This window comes from Alternaria novae-zelandiae, assembly GCF_023758075.1.
Source record: "Alternaria novae-zelandiae strain BMP 2774 chromosome Unknown scaffold_3, whole genome shotgun sequence".
NCBI lineage: Eukaryota > Fungi > Ascomycota > Dothideomycetes > Pleosporales > Pleosporaceae > Alternaria > Alternaria novae-zelandiae.
Window position 1 is genome coordinate 50,745 of NW_026056963.1, and position 25,577 is coordinate 76,321.

General features: G+C 53.0%; 10 protein-coding genes across 10 annotated transcripts; 3 read left to right on the forward strand and 7 right to left on the reverse strand.

Moving 5' to 3' along the window:
- Positions 1 to 1,026: 1,026 nt before the first annotated feature.
- Positions 1,027 to 2,203, forward strand: J4E88_001990 (uncharacterized protein; the record flags this gene model as incomplete). The annotated part of the gene is made up of 3 exons (XM_049395657.1): positions 1,027 to 1,596; positions 1,653 to 1,767; positions 1,821 to 2,203. 3 exons carry the CDS (start codon positions 1,027 to 1,029, stop codon positions 2,201 to 2,203), a joined length of 1,068 nt encoding a protein of 355 aa, XP_049258061.1.
- A 1,300-nt stretch (positions 2,204 to 3,503) lies between these two features.
- Positions 3,504 to 4,795, forward strand: J4E88_001991 (uncharacterized protein; the record flags this gene model as incomplete). Its single annotated transcript, XM_049395658.1, has 4 exons — positions 3,504 to 3,507; positions 3,604 to 4,341; positions 4,394 to 4,562; positions 4,612 to 4,795. The coding sequence occupies 4 exons, from the start codon at positions 3,504 to 3,506 to the stop codon at positions 4,793 to 4,795; spliced, it is 1,095 nt and encodes a 364-aa protein (XP_049258062.1).
- A 1,807-nt stretch (positions 4,796 to 6,602) lies between these two features.
- On the reverse strand, positions 6,603 to 7,856 carry J4E88_001992 (uncharacterized protein; the record flags this gene model as incomplete). Its single annotated transcript, XM_049395659.1, has 1 exon — positions 6,603 to 7,856. One exon carries the CDS (start codon positions 7,854 to 7,856, stop codon positions 6,603 to 6,605), a length of 1,254 nt encoding a protein of 417 aa, XP_049258063.1.
- Positions 7,857 to 8,775: 919 nt separating this feature from the next.
- On the reverse strand, positions 8,776 to 10,494 carry J4E88_001993 (uncharacterized protein; the record flags this gene model as incomplete). The annotated part of the gene is made up of 2 exons (XM_049395660.1): positions 8,776 to 8,913; positions 8,968 to 10,494. The coding sequence occupies 2 exons, from the start codon at positions 10,492 to 10,494 to the stop codon at positions 8,776 to 8,778; spliced, it is 1,665 nt and encodes a 554-aa protein (XP_049258064.1).
- Positions 10,495 to 12,201: 1,707 nt separating this feature from the next.
- LOS1 (pre-tRNA nuclear export protein) lies at positions 12,202 to 15,358 on the reverse strand (the record flags this gene model as incomplete). The annotated part of the gene is made up of 2 exons (XM_049395661.1): positions 12,202 to 12,716; positions 12,766 to 15,358. 2 exons carry the CDS (start codon positions 15,356 to 15,358, stop codon positions 12,202 to 12,204), a joined length of 3,108 nt encoding a protein of 1,035 aa, XP_049258065.1.
- Positions 15,359 to 16,174: 816 nt separating this feature from the next.
- Positions 16,175 to 17,191, reverse strand: J4E88_001995 (uncharacterized protein; the record flags this gene model as incomplete). Its single annotated transcript, XM_049395662.1, has 4 exons — positions 16,175 to 16,363; positions 16,412 to 16,603; positions 16,655 to 16,875; positions 16,930 to 17,191. The coding sequence occupies 4 exons, from the start codon at positions 17,189 to 17,191 to the stop codon at positions 16,175 to 16,177; spliced, it is 864 nt and encodes a 287-aa protein (XP_049258066.1).
- Positions 17,192 to 17,543: 352 nt separating this feature from the next.
- On the reverse strand, positions 17,544 to 18,175 carry J4E88_001996 (uncharacterized protein; the record flags this gene model as incomplete). The annotated part of the gene is made up of 3 exons (XM_049395663.1): positions 17,544 to 17,700; positions 17,753 to 18,037; positions 18,129 to 18,175. The coding sequence occupies 3 exons, from the start codon at positions 18,173 to 18,175 to the stop codon at positions 17,544 to 17,546; spliced, it is 489 nt and encodes a 162-aa protein (XP_049258067.1).
- A 202-nt stretch (positions 18,176 to 18,377) lies between these two features.
- Positions 18,378 to 20,183, forward strand: J4E88_001997 (uncharacterized protein; the record flags this gene model as incomplete). The annotated part of the gene is made up of 1 exon (XM_049395664.1): positions 18,378 to 20,183. The coding sequence occupies one exon, from the start codon at positions 18,378 to 18,380 to the stop codon at positions 20,181 to 20,183; it is 1,806 nt and encodes a 601-aa protein (XP_049258068.1).
- Positions 20,184 to 21,036: 853 nt separating this feature from the next.
- On the reverse strand, positions 21,037 to 22,909 carry J4E88_001998 (uncharacterized protein; the record flags this gene model as incomplete). The annotated part of the gene is made up of 4 exons (XM_049395665.1): positions 21,037 to 21,624; positions 21,678 to 21,816; positions 22,295 to 22,873; positions 22,902 to 22,909. The coding sequence occupies 4 exons, from the start codon at positions 22,907 to 22,909 to the stop codon at positions 21,037 to 21,039; spliced, it is 1,314 nt and encodes a 437-aa protein (XP_049258069.1).
- A 1,252-nt stretch (positions 22,910 to 24,161) lies between these two features.
- Positions 24,162 to 25,246, reverse strand: J4E88_001999 (uncharacterized protein; the record flags this gene model as incomplete). The annotated part of the gene is made up of 2 exons (XM_049395666.1): positions 24,162 to 24,193; positions 24,244 to 25,246. 2 exons carry the CDS (start codon positions 25,244 to 25,246, stop codon positions 24,162 to 24,164), a joined length of 1,035 nt encoding a protein of 344 aa, XP_049258070.1.
- Between the last annotated feature and the right edge of the window lie 331 nt (positions 25,247 to 25,577).

The window sequence follows — 25,577 nt, forward strand, 5'->3', positions numbered from 1 at the left end:
GCCCACGTTCCTCGTCATATCCAGGTAGATACTTCGGCAGTCGGCCGACGCTAGCTAGACGGCCGGTCAGAGTAAGCTGACTGGTTTTCCGTGGCTATTGGGTGCTCAGGACTTGGCTTTTTGCGTCGTCTTATCTCAATCGGCACTTGTTGCACCAAACAAGTAGTTGCCGTAATACGGTAACATCCACTGACATGTGACAAACCCCACGAGGATGGTGTTGACTTTGGGCACCGGGCCTGGGTTCAGGTCATTGGGGATAGCCCCCAGGTCGGTGAGAGCTTGGTGTGTGCTGACAACACGGTCTATGTGCGCGTGGTGTCGTACTCTAATTACATCCGGTCTATCCTCTTTGCATCGTAGCCCACAGACCACGAGTCACCTCTGATTATCGCAATACTAACGACACGAACGATGCCAAAAACTATCTTCGCATAAGGAACACCAGACAATCAAGGCGACTGGGATGTAGGAAGCCTGCTTGCAGTGATCTTGGTATTCGGCCCGCACCGCTGCAGCTATCATGAGGTATCATGTTGAATGAGGCCGATGAATGCCATATGCGTTATTCGGAGATATGGGTGTCTGAGATGAAGGACTTTGCCCTAGCTGCATGACTCTAAATTCTTCCATGCTACAGTTGTGTAGTGCAGTCACCAAGGGTGTTGAGTTTGTATTCAGCCGCGTCAGCGTTATCATGCCGATGGAGCGGGCCGTATCGGGAGAATAGCGAAACTTTGTTAAGACAAAGTTCCAACGGCGGGAATGCAGTACCGATGCAAAGCAAAGTTCCGGAGAGAACTCCGCTGCCTCCATTGGAGTGCGAGGCCCCGGGCAAGATGATGTCTTTCGCCCACGCAGAGCAGGTATGTCGAGGTGCATAGTATTGGCCCAGCCGTTGTCTGAATACCCTCTTAGTAATCATCACTTCAAAAGTAGGCAGGTTTCCCAGGCAATCCTCGGACCGCCAATATATCATCATCGCCGATATCTCGTACTTGTATCACGTTGTCGTATCTTCCAATCATGGCTCACGAAAGGATTCTGCTTGCCGGCGTCACAGGATACATTGGGGGCAGTGTGCTCCACCAACTGCTTCGCAGCAAACATGCAGCGATCAAAGACGCTGATATTACGTGTCTCGTTCGAGGCCAAGAAAGAGTTGCACAGCTCCACGCTGCGTTTGGTGACAAGGTCAAGGTTATCGGCTTCGAAGGTCTGGACGATACTGACCGCCTTGTCGAGATAGCAAGTCAGTACGACGTCATCTTCAACATGACGCTCGGTTATCATCTCGCCAGTGCTGCGGCCTTTATCGAGGGTCTTTCGTTGCGCCAGAAGTCCACTGGCAAAGATGCTTGGATGGTCCACACTTCAGGTGTCTCGAACCTTGCGGACCAGCCACTCTCGGGTGTTCACGTTGAATCAAAACCCGATCTGGAATTCGACGACTCGAGGGACAACATCTATGCGTATGAGAAGTCGCGCAACACAGTAAAAAAGTACATTCAACGCACAACGGAGCTTGGCATGATAGATGCTGGACTCGAGTCAGGCGTGAAGACTGTCGTTCTCATGTCTCCATTGATCTACGGGGTGAGCGACGCCTCCCCGCAAACTGCGGCCCCGCACGATATTGACACCTCGTCTAGGTTGGAACGGGCTTGTGGAATAAGCGTAGTCTGCAAGTTCCTCGATTGGCCCGAGCGGCGATCTCTGAAGGGGAAGCCATCGTTATCGGTGACGGCAAGGGCGTGTGGGACAACGGTACTATTACCGCCGAATCTCTGTCACAAACGCACGCTGATCTCTTGCTTTAGTTCATATCGAGGACCTGGCAGAGCTCTACGAGCTGGTACTCGTGGAGATCTTGTCAAAGGGAGGCGCTTCTCTGCCCAAGGGGAAACAAGGCGTTGTTTTCAGCGCACATGGGCGTCACACGTGGATCGAGGTGTCGCAGGCGGTTGCAAATGCAGCATTCGACGCCGGCGTAGTCAAGAGTAACACGGTAAAGTCTGTTTGTCTCGCCGATGGAGCCAAACTCTTGACTGGTGGTGTTGAGCAAGTTGCTGAGCTGGGGTTCGCAAGCACATGCAGGACTCGCAGTGAAATCGCTAAGAGACTGGGTTGGTGCCCCAGAGCAGGACTCGAGACGTGGGAGCGAGGCTTCGTGGAAGAGGTTAGTGCGCTATCGAAGCTGTGAAGCGGAAGCTGTCAAGCGGCTCGATGAGTGCGGAGGCTAGTCGGTGCGAATACGGCTATACGGACCCATGTTGTACATAAGCTAGCCAAGATAACACATGACGTGCTTCGAGACGAGAGACACAAAACGATGGTGATGTTGGCGATGCCTGTTGACTGCAGGACAGCGTCATCCCAAACGTGCATCGGGTCAAAGGGAGATATCGGGCACGCTTGGCGAGAAGACCAAAGTGTCCGGTGTAGATGATGCTACCCATGTGAGGTGGCCCGTGCGTGTCGGAATACCCCATACGACATTCTCGTGCGTTCTCGCGCCGGCCGATTAGGTTTGCAGCAACGGCATGCAGAGAATCGAGGTACAGCATCCCGAGGTCACTGAGCATGGCCGCCGAAAGTTAAAGTATGGTTAAATGGACGACGAAGAGGCGAAGAGCGAGGGCGCGTGGAGGCGCACAGGCGGTAGAGATTACCGAGGCGCCAAGTCGTTTCGGAGCTAGTTCCAGGGTCCAGCAAATGTGCCTGAACCCTTTTTTTCCTGCGACCACGACATCGGGACCCCACAGTGGTAGCATTAGTCTGCTTGCTACCCAGACAAAGACTCCTCCCTCCTGCTTTCTATGGCTAGGATGCGTCTGTTGAGCATACGGGCCCTCGCGCCGTGAGATAAGCGTGGCAACGGACGCCATGGCGTGTAAAAAGCCGTTTTGAGCCGCCGTGTTGCGCAAACTCAATCCCAAACAGTTTCTCCGGTACTTATCAATGGTATATACATGGTTTGCATAGCTAGGCCAGAACCTGCGATATGAAAACCGCCGAAACTGAGCAAACACTCCTGGTTGCATGTGGGTCGCTGACGCGAATGAGATCTGCAGTCTTGTTCACGTTGGGTACGAGATTGGCAGCCATGTGTAGACCGTTCCAACGGCCGCCCAGCCCTGTCGAGTAAAGGAGCAATTACGCGGACGCCGTTTGGTTGCTCTTGATCTTTCACACCGACTTTTGCGCGTAAACGGGCCTTGCGTGCCGCTCCAGCATTCCATCCCTCGATTTTATCGTCGGGCCGCTCTAGACTAAAGCTTTGTCTCCAAAGCTAAGTCCAGGACTTACCTAGGTACTTTCCGCAACACTGTACTCCACATAGGGGTCCAATCTGATCCACTGAGCGTCTTCGTCTTGCCTTGTTGAGAACGCACCAAGGGCCCTTTAGGACTGTGCAGCTTTGTCGTCTGAGTAGATAATCGTGCCCTCTCCCTTCCTCTTCCTTTCTCCGTCTCTCTCACATTCTTCCTCCACCACCCACCATGAGTGCAACCACAACCCAGACGCTCACCTCGCCGGACATGGCACCGGTTGGAGATGCCTCTGTGCCCGGAATCAAGGCTCTTCGAGAAGCCATCCCAGAAAAATGCTTCGAACGCTCTCTTCTGAGATCCCTTTCGTACGTTGCACGAGACCTCGTGGCGGTCAGCGCCTTGTTCTACTCTGCCGTCTGCTTGACACGTCTTGAGTCGTCTTGGGCCATTCCGCTCTGGGTCCTCTACAGTTTTGTCCAAGGTCTGTTCTTCACAGGGCTTTGGATTTTGGCCCACGAATGTGGCCACGACTCCTTCTCAAGCCATCTCCAAGTCAATGCGGCAGTTGGTTGGGTCCTTCACAGCATTCTTCTTGTCCCATTCTTCTCGTGGAAGTTCAGCCATTCCCGTCATCACCGTTACGCAAACCACATGGACAAGGACACCGTCTTCGTGCCCAACCGCAAGCCAACCTCCGAGTCAAAGGCCGAACCGAGCTTCTTGACACGCCTCGTGGACCACGACGCGGCGGATACACCCATCGTCAGTCTCTTCACTCTGGCGATTCACCAGCTCTTCGGATGGCCAGCCTACATCCTGATCAACGCAGGAGCTGGCGCACAAAGCCTTACCAGAGGCCGTCGATCCACCGTGCCGACCTACAAGCAAAGCCATCTCGATCCCACTTCGCCCGTCTTCACTCGTCAAGAGCAGCCATACGTCCTTCTATCCAACGCAGGCATCGTGGCCGTCTTTGCAGTCCTCTATCAAGTCGCCCAGACCCTAGGCTACCGAAACACTTTCTTCTTGTACGGTCTTCCTTACCTCTGGATGAACCATTGGATCGGTAAGCATCTTTTTGGCCCAACCGTGTAAACAGCATTCACTAACCATGCAAGTCGCTATCACTTATCTCCACCACACGCACCCAGAAGCGCCTCATTACGAAGATGGGGCCTGGACTTACCAGAAGGGCGCCATGTCCACTGTGGATCGCGAATTCGGCTTTATTGGACGCCACATCTTTCACGGCATCATTGAATACCATGTCGTGCATCACATCTTCCCGTAAGTAGATTCGCTTTAACTAGTGTTGGATCTGAAACTGACAGCCCAGGCGCATTCCCTTCTATCACTGCGAAGAGGCTACGTTTGCCATTGCGCCGTTGCTTGGGGACAAGTACATTGCGCAAAAGAAGACATCTTTCCTCGCGGACCTATGGGAAGCCTTCACTACTGCCAAGTACGTGGAAGCTCGCCCCTCGAGCGAGCCAGGAGTAGTGCATTGGGCCAAGGCCTGAAAACTTCACACCGCTGTCCCGCATTTCTGAGGAAATTTGCGCCGCTAGCCGCATTCGGCCAGGTCTGGCGGACACACTCCACGGGGGGTAGATATCCCGAATCGAAGAGCGGTACACTTAGATACTTCACACAAATCAAAGGGTCTGCAGTAAGGGTCGCTTCTAACATGGGCTTGATGGCTGGGATGAAATCGATGATGGCCCCGGAGTTCGTCTCAATCCTGCCGATCGCCACGGCACGAAATAGGGGTTGGTCCCTCTTTGCCACCATGCCACAATCGGTAAGCGACGGTAAAATGCCCTTGGATTTTTGCGGTCACAAAAGTTGCTATCAAGTTTATAATGGCACGGTCATTTCAATAGCTGACATGAGTATCTGGATCATGACATCATAAGCTCAGAAGCCAGCTTCACATAGCTTTCATAATCTTACTATTCGTGCTCTATCGCTCTGTACACCTCTTTATCGTTTCTGTTATCTAGAGCAGCTAAGTTCCTGCACAACGCGTCACTGCCTTAAACAGGTTCCAAAGCTGAGCAATGCAACTTTCCCCCATGGCACCTGGGCACTATTGACCATTCCTCAAGCCGCGAACTTATCGAGCTGTATCGACGAAAGCTCGTTCTGTGGCTTCGACCAAACAGCTACCAGCTTCACCAGCGACATAGGGTTTCCGACGATAGTCTGCCAGTGCAAAGAAGGACTCGCACAACATTCTGTCCGACCGATAGCTTTGCGAGTCTTGGCTCCTGCGAAGGATATACTTGGCATTCAAAGGTTCTGGGTTGATTTGGAGTTGAATAACACGCGCAATGAAGACATATTTACTTCTGAACTACTAACCTGCCCTGGGGCTTAGTCTCTCCACTTATGAGCGCACCACACTTCGCAAACACCAAAGGCATTCTTTGTATCGCCCAATCGCTCTGCGTCTAGGCATATCCCAACTTTGGAAACATCGCCCTCGCCTTTTTCGTCCATACTGCGCCACACCCCCACCAACCCCACTCCATGGACATCAAGGGCTTAGTACCTGACACTAGCTATTATAGTGGCTGAGCAAGCCTAATTCTATTTCCAGATCTAAGATGATTCACATCATTTGTCGTGGGATGATGCTTGTGCGGCTTTGATGCCGGGGTCCGGGTTTCGAGGGCCCTGTGATGGTCAGGCATGCGAGGTTTAAGACATCCGCGCTCCGAGCCTGATTAGTGATCTGGCTCAGGGAGGCGGATGGATATTCGAGGGTGGACTGTAGTGGATGAGAGAATGGGATATGTTTGTGCGCATGCTGGGTAGACATGGGGCTGATAGTGTTGTGATAGATGAACGAGATGGTTAACGGGAGCAAGTTTTATGTGATGTGAAATGAACGAATTGTAGGATCATCAAGCTGTCAATCAACCAACAACGCCCACTATTTCGACAACTGGCAAATTACCTCTCAGCCGATTTCAATACACATTAGTAACGACAGATGCTACAGTCACGCAATTAAATCGGAAAAGGCATGGTATCAGAAATCGTGTTTCATTTCTAAGGCTTCTAAAACGAGGGTGATTTTGGCTACCGGCAGGCATCCTTGTGACCCTGTCGATACTCAGGCCCCTTAGTGTTCGTTCGAAAATTTCGAAAAGTCCCAACACAGAACGCCAATAGATGCGAAGAAAAGCTTTGGTTATGTACAGTGGAAAGTTCGGTCCCAGACCACATTCCCAGTCGAAAAAGGTGGAAGAAACGAATGTATGAATGCAGTTATGTTTCAACATGTGTCGTGAGCGATGCGTATCATGAGGCATTGTGCGTTTAGTTGACAACGCGGCGGCTGGACCAACGAGGACGAGCGATGCGTCCGTTGTAACCACGCTTTGTGATGCTGCCGTTGACACAGGTTGTGCCGGCTGCGACGGCTTGCCAGACGACCTCGCCGTTGTTGCAGAGACCAAATTGATCGGCGCCGTTGCAGACCACAGAGCCGTTCTCGGTGCAAGTGCCCGCGCCACCAGCTGAAGGAGTTGAAGGCATAGAAGGAGCGGCAGGAGAGCCGGTTCCAGCAGGAACGGTGGGTGCGACCGGAGAGGGAGCAGTGGGTGAGGCGGTAACAGTAACGAGTGTGGTGGACGTCGATGGCACTGTGGGTACGGCTGGGGGAGCGATAGATGCAGCGCTAGATGCTCCAGGAGCGAAGACACCCCCGCCATTGGGCGGGAGAGCAGATGACTCGCCACCAGCAACAGATGTGGGAACGGCAGATGGCTGGCCCGCGGCGGGGGTGGTAGGAGCAGGATGGTACTGACCATCGTTTGCAGAAGTGGGAGCTGCAGATGGCTCTCCACCAGCAGGAGATGAGGGAGCAGCTGACTGGCCACCAGCAGGGGAAGATGGCTCAGAAGGATCAGAGGGTGTAGTACCAGTAGATCCGCAGTCGCCACTGGGGTCAACAACATTGCCGGCATCTGCACCACTTTGGAGGTTTGAACCAGGGTTGGGGAACTTCAAGTCCTTGCTGACTTCCTGCTTGCAAGTGGTTGATGCGATGTTGGCGACGAGCATATCTGGAAGGGCGTCGAACTTGGACTTGTCGCTGGCACCACCAGTAACCTCGATGGGTGCGCAGTTCATATACATCTCTGGGCCGCCACTCAACTTGGCGAACCATGTCCAAGCAAAGGTAGCTTTGCCGTTGGGGATGCTGTCAGGAAGCTCGAAGTCGAAAGCCTCGGGTCCGTCGATACCAGGGCAGCCACCCTCGATAGACTTGATGACCTTGAAGACGGAATCCTTTGTAGGTTCGGTGTCTGTAGTGACGCTGAGCTGGCACGAGCCACCCCCGTGAACAGCACTTCCAGAGAAAGTGAGTGATTGCTTTTGACCGACAGCCATCGAGTTCATAGTTGAGACAGTGAAGCCAAGATTAGACTTGCACGGGTATTGCGATGCGGTGATGGGTGCGTTGTCGATTTTATCTACACTGTATGGTACAGGAGATTTCATGATCATGTGAGCGTTGGAAGTAGCGAAAATGGCAGCCGCAGCCATGAAGATAGATCGGAGAGACATGTTGATGATGGTAGTAGTGATATCGTACAACGACAGTAGAATGTTAAAATCGAAGAGAATGTGGATGAGCTAGCCCTGCTAGTCGTGCAAAAGATACTGCAATGGAAAGAATGTAGAAGTTGCCGAGAGAGCGTGTGTTGCGATGAGAGCATTATGCTGTGAGGCAGCTGTAGTCTCTTATACTTGTGTCACCACCATTGCGTATCGCCACCAAAGCCTCCGCATTGCGAATCATCGAATGATCCCCTAATCAAACGGGTAGTCTAGAGGGCGAGAGTGTCAACGTAAGACAAGGTACATGGGAGTCGTTGGCGATCCACAGCGGCGAGCGTCTACGGGATGAAACGGGCGGTCCGGGTGTACTGAGGCTCTCAGCCAAGGGAATACTAGAACGGCACGCAGCCGACGCAGGTACATCATGCGTCACTGCCTAAGTGGGAAGGCGACGAAGACGTGGACTCGAGGATCACCATGTGTCGGTGAAGGGCCTAAGGAGAGAGGTTTCGTTTCGATGTTGCATCTGAACGTCCATTGGTTGAGGCGTCGTCGCTTAGCAGGTCGGCAAAAGGTCCGGACCCCTGTGTGTTTTATGCTGCGTCGCACCTCCGAGCCAATGATCCCTGCATTGCCAGGCCCATTGGTGAGCCGCTTACGGCCTCTCGACGCCTTCAGCTATTGGCGTCCACAATCCGCTCCACCGCGTGTGGGAACGAAGCTTGGTTTCTTACCTGGCGCCGCGTATGCCCTGTCACACCTTCATCCGTTTACTGTGTAAGACTGGCTATCGGAAAGCGCCAGCTTGTCGGTCATGATCTTCGCCAGCTACGACTGTGGGTATCCAAGATATCGCTTCTGATTGCCGGTTGGGAGCAACAACGCAATCTTCGTCCTCTAGAAATGCAATTGTCAAGCCAGCATGCTACAGGGTCTGCGAAGTCTTGATCTTTTCGGAGTCCTCCTGCATCTTGCCTGTCGTGGAGAAGGGCTGAGTATGCTGCGCCACGACGGCATGTGGAGCGGGTGTGGCATATGTCTCCTTGAGCCATGCGGCATTGAGCTTTAGCCGAGCTCAGTAATAGAGCCGCCCTCGTTCTAACTTGCGAATCGGCACGCCCGCAGCCAGAGCAATGTGACCAACTCTGTCACTGCCGCGCACGTCGCCAACGTATACCTCAAGATCTTTCAGGAGTCTCGCTCTTTCCATCGCATCTAGCGTGGTCCCTCCATCGGGTACCTTGACCCAAGGATTCTCATAGGTCATGCTGGTAACGAAACCAAAGAGTTCCGGTCCTAAAGTCCTGCGCTTCAAGACTAAAGCCACACCACCTGTGATGAGGGTGATCGTGGATGCGGCAAGCAGGAGTGCAAGCCAAGCAAAGTTGCAAACAAAGATCTGTTCTGTAGCGGTGATAATGGCTGATGTTGTCGCTGCAATGAATGGCGATTTAATGTCCTGTGTCTGTTGTTCAAAAGTAGTGTACCAGTCGCTGAAGGTATGCTCGGTGGCCGTCAAGTTCTTCGGTAGGTAAGCATTAATGTCGTCGAACGTATCTGTGTCCGGCCCATAAAGTGATAGGTTTTGAGGTAAGCTACCAAAATAGCCAGTCGGCTGAATACTCAGTTGGTAAAAGGTGTTCATTACCAGACTGAGTCGTTTCGAGAACAAATCGGGGGACACCCGTGAAAGGTTCGTAAACATGACATCGCTAGGTGAGTGGCCGACTTGCTGCACGAATGGAAAGGCCGAAGTGTTGGCCAAGAAGTGCTCGGTTGGGCTCGAACCAGTCGTGAACTGTACTGCGCGAGGAAACTGTTTCGCAAACGCGAACATGATCGTACCATGCTCGAGCCCAGTGAGCGATGTGGAACGAGTGTCTTCAAGCGATTTCCGGAGCTTGGTTGTGGCACAAGTGCTCGCTTTACATTGTACGAATGCTTCAACGTGAGTCTGAGACAAAGAGCATGTCGCAATGTTTAGTCCAATCTCGTTGCCACTATTGGTTGTTGCGTATTGTGAGACAAACAGAAGCTCTCGGTTCATGGTAAGCTCTTTTTCGGGCATGAGGGAGGTATTGTAGTTGCCGAAGAACCCGTTTAGACGACCCATGAAGAGGTCCTGGTCGTCTCCGACTTTGATCCCCCATGGAAAACTCCGGGTTGTATCCATGAAGAAAGAGTTGCGATCTCCCATGGGGTTGCCGAAGGGATCATCCTCCTCTTTTTCGAACCATACTTGGCCAGGCGCCATATCGTCCAGCTTAGTATAATTGGTGGTATAGTAATTATCTGAGCCGTTCACGCCAGGGTAAGGCGCTTGTGTAAAGGGCTGACAGTCTAACGCCAAGTACGTGTACTGGAGATTGAAGCTTGAGCTGTCACGGGATGGAAGACCAACAATGGGAAGACCAACCAGAGAAGAATAGTCTTCCGGCGATGAGGCGTCCTTAGGCACCGTATACCAGCCATTGGAATCGGGCGACGACGAGTTGACTGACTGCAAACTGGGTATCTTGACGTTACCCCAGGGATCTTGAGTTCCTAGCTTCGTGGGCAGTGGTGCCAATAGTGCTGCGGTATAGAGAGCTCCGGCATCAGCAAACTTCCCATTGTCGATATAGGTTGTTGACAGCCCCCACATAGTTGCTGCTGGTCCGGTAGTCATGTATCGAAGTTTCCCAGATTTATGAGAAGCTCTCAGACTTCTTGTCATCAGTCGAAGTGATGCCTGGCCACCCAGTGGCGAAAGAGCCCACAGGAAGAGAAGGTTCACGCCAACGACTGTAAGTCGTTGCATCAGCAGTTGACTCTCCAAGGTGCCCCAAACAGACTGACTTGCCATGAGCAGTTCAAGTGTCTAAAGACGAATTAGTCACTTGATCCACGACTGCAGCAGCTTCTTGAGGAACCAGCTTCGAGAAGATGTACATACGCTGATTCTGGACCCTCTTTCCACCAGGAACCGCGCAATCATCTTCATGCTTCTTCCCGTTATGGCAGCAAACACGATAGGAAACATTGTTGGGCCCTGCACCTGTCAGTGAACTGTATGATACCGACACATCTTTTTGTTTTACAAGATCCATAGCCGTTTCCACCTCAGACCCGAATGCAGAGCCTTGAGTTGGTTTCCCATTCAGGGTGATCACGGCAACACTAAGAACTACACAAGTTAGATCAGCAATATAGGATAAAACTTGGTAGCTTACGGATGAAGTACAGCGGCAGCAATGCGAGTAAGATGTCTCCCAATGCATAGAGCCATTTCAACCAGGTATGGGCCTTCAATGGCCGAGCTTCCTCAGGCCAACTCCCAACCTTTTCAATTGTAGTCTCCCAAGTCTCAGGTTTCGACGTCGGTTTCGGCTTCGATTTCGCCGCGGTCACCGGCGTCGCATTTGCACCCGCGTCCACTCCGGCATCAACCCTCACTCCTACAGTCGGCAGGCCACGCAAATCATGCCGACGAAGAGGGCTCCAGCGTGAAAACCCGCTAACATCCATGGCTCCCTCTGGTCACACAAAATACGAAGCCGCGTCACCGTGACAAAGTTCTGAAAAGGAGGGGGGTGGACACAACGCTGAGCGGGAAGAAAGCTAAAGGTAGGATGAGGCTGATAGTTCGCACACAGCGAACGACACTTCTTTTGCTGCCGTATACCCATCCTATACGGCGTAGTACCAGAGCGAATCCTTAGCATAGGGTTAAATGAACTTTCCACTCGACATTTTAGGAGCGCGCTTCCTGAAGTCTCAGGTTGAACTTGGGGCGTTCCTGACGAATCGGTTTGCGTGGGGTGAAACGCGAAGCGCTTGGGCGGGTCTTGCTAAGCCATTCTTCGGGACATGTGGAGAAATCGCGAATCTATCACATTGCATGTTGGCATTCGTGCGACACTGCTTGCGGGAATGATGAGAGGCTCGGGCCGGGATGAGGCGGGTTTAGAATTGGTGGTTTGGTGGAGGAAGCTGGAGGGTAGTGCCGTTGTGAAGTTGGTGCAGCGCGAGAGTGTAGGGCTGAAGCGGCAGGCGCGACTACATCGCGTCCGGAGGCTCGCATCTCTGCTCGTCCCTCACTATGACATGCTATCATCATGCTATGAGGCACAGTATTAGACTGCAAACACATTTGATGTATACTATGATGGGAAATCTATCTTGTAATGAGGCTGCACTACGAAGATGCGAGCTAGCTGCTGGGGTTATCACGGAAATCAAACTCAATACCAAGCCTTTTGGCGCCCGCTACGATGCAGAATGATGCCGCCTTCATGATGGACAAATATTACGCCAAACTGATAAATCCCACCTCCACTATGATCCTCGAAACCGGACTAGGTATCGAAGCTCAACCTCGGCTTGCAAGCATGCGATCCACGAATTGAACGTAGAAGTTGCGCCATTCCTTTTCTTTCTTCTGTCCCTCGAACGAGCCGGCGAGGGTGCGCATGTATTGGTCCGCGCCGTCGTCGCCCACTCCCATGCCACCAAGATCGCTCTTGAGTCGCTCCACGTACGGTTCGCCAACCTTCTTAATGATCTCGTGCTGCAGGTTGGCGGCCTCAAAAAGGACTTGCTTTGCCTGCGCGTCTTTCGAGTTGAAGCCCGGCGATGCCGGAATTGACCATGCCAACGGAGAAAACTTATCTACCACGTAGTTGTCGAAACCCGGCAATGGTGCTTGAGCAGTGTCGGGAGATGTGGGTGTTGCGTTCGCGCCAGGCCCGACTTTGTCGGGTCCGCCCCACACCGTGATCATGCGGATAAGAACAAAGATTGCAAGGCGCGCGGTAGGGTAGTCGTGTGTGTCGCGAGCGAACGTTTCGATCGAAGAAATTATGGGCTCGAATGTCGCTTGATTTACTGCGGAACGTTAGCAGTGTCAAGTCTATATTTGATGTCGTCGACTTACCATTGCTGACGAACACAGACCCGAGACCTTGGTTGAGAACAACGACGATGAAGTTCAGATACTCTCGACGGAGCTCAGCTAGTTGAATCTCGTCATCTGTACCCGAAGGAACTACAGCTAGTGCAGTAAATATGCGTTGCAAGACTGGACTCATGACGGTATCCAGAATGCCAGCGATCTCTGACTTGAAGGTGAAGACGACCTGACCAAGCACTTTGAGGAAGGTACTGATCTCGTCCATGGAAGAACTCAAAGAAAGGAGTCCTTCGATCCAGGATGGCAGCTGTTGTAGCAGACGCGAGCCTAATACGGCAATCATGCGCGAGAAAGCGAATCTTGCAGCGTGTCGAATGGAGCCAGATGAGTTCAGTGATTCAACGGCGACGAGGATAGCTTCAGATGCTTTGACGAACTCATCCGCCACCTCACTCTGGGGCGCGACGCTGTTGTTGTTTGACGGTACCCAGTCTGAGTAGCCTCGAGCTAGCGTACCTATGGCCATGATGATATGGTGGATTTGGAGTATAGCCCGCTCATCACCATTCCTCGCCTGGGGAAGAGTCTGTTGCATGTCTGAGAACAGAGGGCTCATGATGGTCTGCGCGTAGAGTCTCTTGTTCTCCGCGGAGACGGTGTTGGACGAAGCGATGCAGCCCACGGCTTCGAAAAGGTACAGCTGCGAGTCGAACAGCGCATCCGCCGACTGATCCTCTTCATCGGACGACATCTCATCTTCTGAAGTATCTGGTAGCTCAGCTTTGATGGCAAGCAAGTCTCCAACCGCTTGAATGATGTCGTAGGAGACGTTGCCCAGTTGGGCCCGCAGATGCTTGACTAAGCGTTGGAAGAGATACCAGGATCGCGAGCGGACCTTGACATGGTTGCTATGGGTAAGGTTGACAAAATTCTCAAGTACCTTGGGGATGAGGCCAGGATTCTGCTCGAAGAACTGATAGTAGCGTACGCATATCTCCATATACTGCAGTTGAACAGCAGGGTGCGGGTAGCTTGCTAGACCAGATTCGACCATGCTGTTCATCATATTCACGAGTTGCTGAGCTGCAGCCGATGAGGGCTCGCGTTTCGCATACAGTCCCTGGTTTCTGACTGCAAGTTCTCCAAATAGATACATCTCATACAGAGCCAATTCGAGGTCGCGCCAGTTCAGGGATTGATCGCCTTGAGATAGGCGTCCAAAGGTTCCGTTGACTAAGCGACTGAGTGTCTCGATGTAGTAAGGCTCGTCGATGGCGGTTACTGTTTGTTGCAGGACGTGGAGGCGTCTGCGGAGATCGAGGAACTCTGCTTCGTCTGTCTGTTCGCCTTCCTCACCCCATGAGGCTGTCTCGTCATACTTCATTTTTGCAATGATCGCATCTAGAACGGGTGGTAATACTGCGGCGTATTGTGGAGGTATCGATCCTGACTTCTTTTGCAATTTGCGGAGGAACGTAAGAAGATCTGTAAGAGATGGGATGACAGTCGAGCAGACCTCGTCGTATTGGTCAGCGAAGAAACGTAAAAGGTAAGGCGTGAAGATGCGAATGAGATCGTCTGCGCGTTGCCGAACATGCTCCTCGACAGCCTCGTTCTCTAGTATCTTTACGATATCGAATACGATGTTGTTCACGAGCTTAGCGACAGTCTCGGCGAGGTCGTTGTCGTAGTTCGAGCTGTTGAAATCGGCCAGAGCTGGGCTGCTGATCAGCTGGCCGACGACTTCGGAAAGATTTAGGAAAGTGATTAATTCAATCTTATCCGATGGGCTCATCTTCTTCCCGACGATCTCTGAGAATGTATCGATTGCCGCATCGCGTACCTTTCCAGCAGCGCTCTCGGGATCAGCGATTCCTTGTTGGCCCGCCATTTCCAGGAAAGTTGTGATCATGGCTTGGTTGACAATCAAGTTGATGTCGGTCCAACTAACCCAGCGCCCGATAGTCTCCAGGCACATCTTCACAAGATTCAGGTCTGTCTCCCTCCACTTCGCGAGTATTTCTTGCCAAGATAACGAGATCTTCTGCGCGTCCCGTTGCCGGATGAGGTCTTTCAGCTCTGTGTTGCGCTTCTTCTCGTCCTCTGGGCGGGCGACCAACTGGTCAGCGATTTCGTCGTGCACTTGACCGAGCATGCGAAGGTATAGCAACGTCGTGGCTGTATTGACGTTTCCGATGGTAGACTGGTCGCCAGCCAAGGCACGGAAATCGTCGAAGAAGGACTGCCATGAGGAAGGGTATAGAGCTACGAAGAGATAAGTGACAGTCTGCATAAGCTTGTTCTGGATATGGCTTGTGTCTGCAGCTCCACTGCCCGGGACGTAGGATCGGTGGATATGGCCCATGAGGGTATCCTTGATGTACGCAAGACTCTGCTCATCGAGGCGATGTTCTTGGATCGCGTTGTTCACAAGGTCGAGCGACGTATGGCGGACAAAGTCGGTGGGACGAGGGTCGCGCGCGAAGAGTGTGAGGGCAGCTTGCCATGCGGAGCCTTCGGCACGGAGCTGGTTCAGGTATTCGATAGCCTGACCGCGCAGCTCCTGGCTCGACGTCGGATTTGCGGCGATCTGGATGGCATTTTCGACCTTTGACATGGAGTGTGAGTATATGCTTCATGGATCGGGCAAACAATGGCACGTACCTGGGCCTCCATTTCCTCGTGTTGTCAAAGCTGAGCAAGCAGGGTTGAGTCACAGGTTGAGTCGGTGTGGTCTGCCCTATAGATTGTACATCGGACGTGGTGGGGTAGGAACTATGAGCGGATTGGTATGCTACCGGACCATGGAGCAAACTGTGGAAGACTGCATCACGAAAGCGTTACAGCGGTGTAGGCAGAGGCGGGGCACGAGGGGCTGACGTACGGCGTGTGCAAGGGTTCGTGCGTGAAAGAAACAATGGCCAGAGCTCAGGGTCTATGTGCCAGGCGATTAGGGTACCGACTGGAAAAAGCAAAAGTTGTTCTCCGTCTTCGTCGAGGCGTCGAGGCCGAAAACAGCTGTGCAATGACTGAAGTGGCAGCGCCAAGCCCGGGCCTGGTGGGATGTTCTCGCGCCCAATTTGACCGTGTGACACGTGCGCACGAGATTTTGGTTTCGACACCGCCACGCGCATTGCTGAAGTTTTAATCGTGTATGAGAGTCCCCATATGGAGAGCCAGCAACGCAGTCGTCCCTCTATCATGCTTATACATTTGAAGCCCGCACTCTATGGCGAATTCACGGCGGCAAGAGCTGAGATACAATTCGGTGTTCACGTGCAAAAAGTTGATCAACCCAATAAATCACGAATGAGTAGTCAAGTCTTTCCAGATGTGTACGGATTCTATTAGGTTCTATAGTTTCTCTCTGATACACGAGCCGCTTCTGTAGTAGTGAGCAGACTGCTATTACAATCGGTGTCACGTCTACTTACTATGCGCCTAGATGCTTCGCCGCCCACTCGACGTGATCGTCAGCAAATGTGGCCATGAAGTAGTAGCTGTGATCGTAATCGGGCTGCATGCGCAGTTGAATGCCCTTGTCATTGCCAGCTTCCTTGGCTGCCTTGACGAAGTTCTCCGGTAGAAGCTGGCCTTGCTTGTAGAAGTTGTCTCCAGTGCCCTAGCTCAGTTAGTAAAACGACACAAGACTGTCGCATATGATACGCACCACATCGATGAGCATCTCAAGAGGACCCTTCCATTGCTTGACCAGCTCTGACGCATCATGCTCCTTCCACTTTTGTTGCTGGTCCTCGCCAAAGTATCCCTTGAAAGCTTTTTGGCCCCATGGGCAGTTGATGGGGTTGGCGATGGGTGCGAATGCAGAGACAGACTTGTACATGCCGGGGTTCTTAAGGAACTATCGATGGTGGTCAGTCTAGTCCTCCTGGTATGCAAGCAGCTGACCAACCAGTGTCAATGCGCCGTGTCCACCCATGCTGTGCCCTGTGATGCTGACTTTGCTGGAATCTAGCTCTTTGAAAGACGAGAACAGCGCTTCGGGGAGCTCTTTGGTGATGTATGAGTACATGTTGTAGCCCTTTGACCATGGCTCCTTGGTGGCATCGACGTAGAAACCTGCGCCTGACCCGAAGTCGTATGACTCGTCTTCACCTTCGATCTGTAAGCCCCCTAGTGAGTGGGTTAGTCAAATGCTCCGCGTATAGTCTCACGGTAGGCACGCACTCGGTGAAGTATCAGGGTACACGACAGCGATGCCATGTTTGGCTGCGCCGTGCTGGAAAAACCCCTTTTCTGAGCAGTTGTTGCCGGTGCATGTGAGGCCGGAAAGGTAGAAGAGAACTGGGACCTTGGCGCCGGACTTGAGTGCTTGTGGAGGCAGGAACACGTTCAGCTCCATGTCGGTGTTTGTGCTTGAGGACTTGTGCTTCAACTTGAGAAGCTTGCCGCCGAAGGATGCGATGGTGCCTGTGGTTTCGAAAGACATCTTGGACAATGTGGTATAGCGAGAAAAACGAACAGTAGGAGGTTGGAATGCAAACGCAGGTCGAGGGGCCCTTGGAAGTTTTGTGAGCAGGCGCATTGAGTGACGTTGTGCCTGAAATTAGTGCGGGGGACGAATAGCTATGTCGAGCTACCCCACCTCCCTCTAGACTTTTGGCTTGTTACAGAAATCTTATCCGCGGATCCGCACAGGCAACGGACAAGGCTTGGAATTAACGGAGATCGGGTGAGACTCGGGATATAATTGCGCAACCACTCAGAGACTCCTTTCGCCGAAATACCCCATATTTAGCCAAACAAAACTCCATAGCAAATGCAATCAGCCACACCACGCTTCATGTCAGAAGCTCTTCGCAAGTCCAGTCCTCGTAGAAACCATCGGGGAGGTACCGCCGTACAACAAGGGGAATCTTCTTCTCTTGGAGCTCTTTCGCAGCAATTTGCAGAGGGTCCGTCATTCCCTCTACGTCGATCAGCACGGGAGCGTTACCACTGCAATCTCATTAGTCCTTGTACATACACCCTCCCCCTGAAGGTAGTCTACCTGATCTGAAGTGCTCTTGTGCCCAAGACGCGTGCCTTCTCGTACTTTGTCATGTATGGGGTGGTTGTGCGCTTGTCGTTCGGAACCTTCTTGTCCTTTTCGCTTGTGACTGTGTTCTTGGAGGCTTCCTTGGCAGCAGCTGCCGCGTTGGCATCGCCAGATACTACTACGTTGTCGTCGTTGGGTTCGGCATTGTCTGGGTCTTCACCGCCGCCAGGCTGGTCGTCTTCGTCGTCCATCAGATCAGGCTCGGCCTCTTCGTCGAACTCGATGAGGGGCTCGTCACTACTGAAGTTAGAATCGGCGGGACTGTCTCCTACCGTTCCCCTAGCTGATGCGCCCGGTGGAGGAAACCCAGAGATGGAGCTGAACGTACATGTCACCGGCGCCGCCGTCGTAGTCGTCACCGCCATAGTCGGACATGTTTGCAGCAGGTCTCTACGCGCGTGCGTGTCTCTGGAAGGGATGCCGAGAGATGGAGAGGTACGCGTGGAGTATGGGGTGTATGCCTGGTGCGATGCGACTGGCAAAGAAAGTTCGCGATCAGAAATCGCAGGGGTCGGCGTCTGCACTAGCGTGGGAAATCTTGGCGGTCGCAAAATACAGTGGAGCTCGACTTTCGTCCATGGTTCTGCGCATCCACGAGCCGCCTTGCAACCACGCGCACGTTGTATGCAATACTATGGCGCCGAAGCGGAGAAACACCGAAGACGCTGGTGTGGCCCCACTGAAGAGGTCTCGCAACAGTACCGTAACCCCGAGCACCGTGACGTCGATCCTGAAGGCTAACATTCTCGGAGGTGTTGCGGAGGACACACCCGACCAGGACTATGCGACAGACGACTCTGCTGATTACAAGGTCAATTTCACCGACAACGGCACTTTGAGGGCAGAGAGCGAGGCCCGTCGCCAATGGAACTACGTCTGCCCAACCTGCTCGCAACGCTTCAACCGACCATGTCGCCTCGAGACACACATGCGAAGCCACAACAAGGAGCGACCATTTATCTGTACCGAGCCCGGCTGCAACAAGACGTTCCCTCGTAAAGACCACTTACAGCGTCACCTCAAGAACGCCCATAGCGACCCTGCGACCGAGCGGACATTCACATGCGATTGGACCGGGTGTGGCAAGAGTTTCACCTCCAACGGCAGGCTCCAGAGGCACAGAGACGTCCACGAATCCAAATTCTACTGTACCGACTTCCCCCCGTGCAACGAGGCTTTTAGGAAGGCGAAGGCGTTGGAGGCACACGTCAAGATCCAGCACATGGACGTCAAGCCCTTCACTTGTTCTCACGTGGATCAAGAGACCGGCGAGAAATGCGCGAGTGGCTTTCAGACTGAGGGCGCATTACAACGGCATATGGGCAAGACACATGCAGACATACAAGGGCAGGGCCACTTCTGCATGCTGTGTGCGACGGCTGGAGTAGACGCGGACACAATGCAGAGCGAGTCTGTTGACACATCCACCATCCCGCCACACTTACCGTCTTTCGCGACAAAAGACGAGCTGAACGTGCACACAGCCGAGTGTCACCCACCTATATGTACACAGTGCGGTCAGAAGTTCAAGACTGCATCCAATCTCAAGACACACTTCAACACCATCCATGGGCACCCAAAAGACCAAACGCAGTTCCCTTGTCCCAGACTAGGCTGTGAGAGTGTCTTCAACCGGAAACACAACCTCACTGTTCACATTCAGACGGTCCACGACAAGCAGTTCAGGTACTCATGTACCCCCGATGCTCTGCAGAATTCAAAACACCCAGATCTCCAAGCCTGGAACGGAGAGAATGCCTGTGGCGCCTCCTTCAAGGCCAAGTCGTCTCTCGATCAGCATGTTCGGAAAAATCATCTTGGTCTCGGCAACCGCAAGCAGCTCCGGAAGGCCGCAAAGTCAAAGAAGAAGCCGGAGCCTTCGATGCTTACCATGCTTACCGGTGTTGGCTATGAGCAAGGCCGCGAGGTGCCCTGTTTGGTGAAGACGTGCGAGTACCGCTTCTACATGGACCGTGATTTGCGCCGTCATCTGCTCGCAGAGCATTATATTCCCGAGGACGAGATCGAAGACATGATACAGGAGCGCGATGCTGTCAGTGGAGGGCAGTTCTGGATTGGTGGGTTCGACGACTCAATGAGCATGTTCGACTCTGCTACGCCCAGCATCCCAGAGACGCCTGCTCCATACCTCATGGAGAGCAACATGCCGATGCTACCATATTCTGACTTGAAAAGCATGGATGGGCAAAATGCTTTATTCGATCAGCAATTCGACCAGCTCTCACTCATAAAGGATGACGCTGAGATGGACATGGCGATGGGGTTGGGTCACCTGCCACCAGCCACGGACGCCCAAGAGAGTTTACAATGGGACATGCTAGCCCCCGTTGAGCAGTACAACAGCGATCTCTCTCGTGGCTGAGACAGCGATGCCTGTCAGAGCTGCCGAATGCAATCGTCTGTGGAAGTTGGTGGAGGTTTTCCCATGCCCGATGTGATGGCCGTCAATGATGTTTTCACGAATTTCACGAGTTAGCAAGATACCCAAATAGTAATTAAATCATGTCAAATACGGGAGCGTCCGATACTCCTGCCATGAACCCCAGATCGCAAACTTCCCCATTCGGCTTGTCAATCATGCCAAGCCGTCGATTCTAGCGAACGGCGTTCGGTCGCTACTCGATCGCCGTAGGGGCGGGGAAAAGCTCCGTAGGATCCAGGCGATCGGGCTGCTAGTCCTAGTCTGCCACACCTTTTCTTCACGCCCAAAGCTATGGTTCACTAGTCGATGAGATTGTATTAGCAGAGACATTATTCTAGTGTGGGCGCCTGGGTCAGACCAGATCTATGGGAGTATCGTTACATTTATATTTTGGCTTTCCAGAGACGGTGGGTTCAGTGGCTGCAGACTTCATTGTAAATCATCTCATTACAATATAACGTATATCTAGTTATCCAATCAAACAAGATTGGTCTGTTACATATAAGCGGAGCATCTCTCGTGATAACAACATCTAAAAACCGTGTGTAGAAAATGCGTCTTCGCAAAGGTACAAAAAGGGTATAAAGTCGCGAAGATGGAAACCCGCCGATGCCGCAAAGGATGGAGAATGACTGCGCGTCTGAGCATTTGTGTTCAAGTAAACGCCTCGCTACGCTGTAAGATGCTGACGAAAATGGTGGTGCTGCCCAAATCAACGTCAATGGGACGAACAGATATCGCACAGACGGGAGGTGCGATGTTTCAGAAATCAAGAGCAGCCAAGGCCGTCGCATCATGCCGCAGCCTTGATGTACTGAGCTAGCAAACTTGCTTCAGGTATGGAAATCGTGTGATCTGCTTTGCGAGGTGGCCAGTCTTCGTGTTCGAGTTCTACCGTCAGAGTCGTGTCGTGCTGCGCTTCCCAGTCACGTCGCCATATTTCAAACCTGAGATCCCACCTTTGTAGAAGCCTCTTTCTTCTTAATTCGATAACGGTTTCAAGCCTTGCCAGCTCCTTGTGATATTCCGCTTCTTTTGCAAACTTCCTTTTCTCGTGCTCAATGCCTAATTGCTGTAGCTCTGCTTCTTGTGCTTCTAGTCTTCGTGCGGTGTCCATCTCTTGCCTTGCTCGTAAGACGTTGATTGCACTCGCGTGTCGTCTGGGAAGATCCTGTTGGATCAATCTTTGGTGGTCCAGCTTCTTCAAGTCTTCCTCCGACACAGCATGCACACGCTCTTGGTTGCTTCTCGTACGTAGGCAATACGCCTCAATATACTTTAGGGCTGTCGCTACGTTCTGTGTCTCTTGAGCTTGTGCTTTCAACAGGTCGTGTTCAGCGAGAAGTTGTCGTTCTTCTAATCGCTCCAGGTCCTCATTGTGCTACATCGCTTGAGTCAGCTGACGTATATCACATCAACACGAATTATACCTACCTGTCCGATCCGTTCGTTCTTATCAATCTCAAGCTGTTCTCCCAATTGTTGCATTGAACAATATTGGTACGCTGACAAGGCTTTTCTTTGGCTGCACTCGAACAGCGAGACACGTGCAAGCTCTTCCTTCTGTTGTGTCCTGTAACTTGCGAAAGCCTCTTTAGCTAACGCCAAGCCGATGCTGATCGCCTCGTGTCGGGTGCGCCTCATTGGAGATTGTGGCAAAGCGGAGGAAATGTCTGAAACTAGAGAGTCAATTATGGGATGGGAACTGTCAGCAGTTGAGGTAACAATTTCGCAATAGTCAGAGTCACGGGAAAGAGGCTCAGGCAGCTCGGTAGCAGTCTCCATAGCGAGCCTCGGGTCGTCTTTTGCTGGGACGCGCTCCAGAATGGATTGCGGTAATGCGCTTCCACAGCAATCGGGCGCTACGTGTGCGCCTCTCTTTAATGACTCTTGTATATGTGCGCGAACGTCGGCGTCAGACGATATGTGACCGCATACCAGCTTTGCGCCTCGAGGCCTGCTGTGATATCCGTGGTGCGGCGCGGACGTGGTGCAAGTACTACTAAAAAGACTTAGTAGGAAGCTGTCATAAGTCACTGTCCATAACGTACCCTGAATCCCTTCTGAACATGGAGAAAATGACGGAGCCCCGTTTCTTCCTTGGTTGCGCTTGCTGTGACGAGGCTGAGCTGGAGATGGCGGAAGGTGTGATGGACAGTGTCGATGATTGTCTTGACTGGAAATCAGATTCGGGACGGTCAACAAAGTCTCGAGACTTCTCAACAGGTGACGTAATCTGTGAGCGTGCTGGAGGTGCCCTTCTTGTGGTTGAGCCGTCAGTGGAGAAAATGAGGTCTCTGGAAGTTCGGGAAGGCGCGGACGTGAAGCTTGTTGACTGCGTTTCTTGAGAGTGAATTGATCTGGAACTTCTCTGATCGCTATCCAGCGTCATAGTCGAGATTGCGCGAGAGATGGTTTCTGGCGGGGGTACGAAACGATAAGAATCGGGGACACCAGATTCGCGAGCAAGCAGCGCCACCTCGGCGTCGAGATGGTCCTCATTCTGATTCATAGGCAGACCCAAGGCTTCGGCCAGATATATAGCATCGTCGAATATGGGAGCCGTGCCGAGCGCAACGGTTTCGTCCCATATACGGTCAGGCATTGCGCCGGAGCGCGCATGCACTTGGCTGTTGACTGATGTCAAGAGGTCGCTACCAAGACATGCGAGCGGCGCAAGGGTAGTCTCTTCTTGCGCAGGACAGGCGGCACCGTTGGGAGGGCGGCACACAAGCTTGGGCGACTAACAGAGGGGTGCAGCAAACAGAGGGCGGGTCAGGTGTCGAGGACGCACGACGGTGTGAGAACCTTGGAAGTGTGGTTCACATACGGATGGAAGGAGTGGGCGCTAGAGCATGGAAGACGGGCGCCCACACGCCCACTCTGCAGCAGGTGGATCATCTGCTGATGCTGCATTCAGCATGTCGCCTGCAAGCCATCCCACCCACCAAACACCGATATGACATCTGTCCATGGCCCGCTAATGAGTTTGCGCGCGCCCGTCGAACGCGGCTATCCGACCGACGTTGCGCCGTCCTTTTCGTCATGTCGCACTTTACATGTTTCGCGCCGCCAATCAGGCCCGCTTAGTGACGAGCTAAGTACCGTTGATATCACTTCGGCTGTCATGGCGATGACGTGCATAGTTCGGCGCCTGTCAGTTCTCCATCTACGACTCGTAGTGGTGTAGCCGGAATACTGTGCCGGGAGCCCACTAGGTGGTTGGAGGATAGCTTCGGCATTGCCGCTTAGTTGCCATGATTTCCGATGTTCTGATGTTCCACCTAGGTGGTAGCCGTCCGTGTCGGGGTCATCCTGGAGCATGTGAAGATGATAATTCGGTTGCGACGTTGGTGATACTGCGCAGGGGCTATCGAGAATAAGAAGCGGTCGGATACGCACAACTGTCCAATCTGGTTTCAGCCTGTAGTCGTCGATCACACGGCCGCCTTGATGACGCAGGTGGTGGTCGTTGGCGCATGCTCCACCTGAGTGTACGAATTTGACCCAGAGTACACGCATTTGTATTGCAAGCTTCGTGATGGGCACTACTCTACTGTCCTAAGCGACTACCAAATCGCATGTTGTACATATGCAGCCAAGGCACGCAAGCAAATATGGTACAGTACACAACAGACATGGACCGAGCTACCGGGAAGCCTTCCACACCCAGCAAATCGTCCTGATGTCGCAAGTGAAAAGACGGGTTGAATTCATTAATAGTAGCTTATAACGGCTCGCTCATATGACGTAATGGTGATCATAAGCCAGGCCCAAAAGTGAAACATGCGACAAAAGAAATATATATAGATACATGTGAGAAGTGCGCAGCCTCGTATGCAATGGCTGCTCGTCCAGTTCGATGCCAGACCGAGCTGGTAGAAACGCCTGAAAATGCCGTAGCCATGAAGCGCAAATCTACCCAGAGATAAGGACCCAGAGCAAGAAAACTAAGACTTGTTAGTATGTTGTCAATGTACGAGTGTGCGGGTATACGTACAAATCATCAGCACACCAAACATCTTTGCGACAAGCCACCTGTTGCCTTGCACGCGGCTCCAGTACTTCATCAGCTCACGCTGGGCACCCTCGACGTTGTCTACAACGTCTTCGGTGTTGGCGTCAATGCGCTGGATCTGTTCTCCTTGTTCGGACACCATCTGGGCGAGCTGGCTGAAGATGCCTCCTAGTTCTTGAATAGTAGACTCTATCGACTCAATTGCTCGCCCCCTCTCTTGGATGTATGCGTTCTGGGGCTGGGCCTCTTCCATGAGCAGTAGTTGTGCGTCCGATTGCGGTGCGCCTCGCGTCAGAGCTGACGACCCAGAAGGTTCGAGCGAGAGCAGGTCTTGCTGCGCTGCATTGGTATTCCGGGCGAAGCCTCCTGGTGATCGACCTCGCTGGGGTGTTTGGTAAAGTGGAGAATCTGTCCGGCCTGGCTCGAGGTTGCTGTGGGATTGCTGCGCAGCTGTTGACAGGAATTGCTCCGTGCGGGATCGCGATGCCTGCATGTTCTTTGTTCGCACCTCCAAAACGTCCTTGAAGTTGGTCCCCACGTTGGTTAGTTTGTCGGACAACAGCTTGACGACCTGGCCGTTGTGCTCTCCTTCTTGGTCCACACCGGGTTTCGCCTTGGGGTGTTGCTTCGAGTTCATCTGCTGCAGTGCCCGCACCTGGCCTGACAGTGCAGTCATGTCCTGCTTGATGACAAAGGTGAGCTCGTCAAACTCGACTGGCCGATCGTCAAACAGCGTCTTGCGCTTGGCCAGCTGTGAAAGGCGCTCGAGCTTCTGCATGGTGCTCGCAACACCCCGCGCGATGTCGGCCGCATTGCGCGCAAATTCAGAGCGCTGACGCCGGGGGTTGGCATCTGCCTGTGTCTTCTCTTGTGCTGTGAGGAGCGACTGCCGTTGCGCGCCCGTCTTGGATTGCGCTTGCCGCCGACGAGCCTGTGCAAGAATCGAGCGGAACTCGTCGGTGCGGTCCTGTATCGACACAGCCATGTTGACGATTCGTTGTGGTGGGAGGGAGGGCGAGGGCGGAAAAGGGGAGGCGCACCACCTGTGGGCAGGACAGCAGGCGCTGCGGATGCACAGGCGACGTGGAAGTTGCGCCGAGGCGGGTGGCAGATTCGTGCGCAGTCGCGGATTTGCTCAGGCCCCGTTTGCTCGAGGATCCAGGGCAGCCACGGGCGAGATGCAATTGTGAGGTGATGGCGCGCGACACGCGGTTCGTAGACGGGGCGTGCGAGAGCTGGCGGCGGCGGCGGCGGGGTTTGGCCTGGAGGAGTGACGAGAGACGCGGGATGCAGTCGTGCGCGGCGGTGGATCGGAA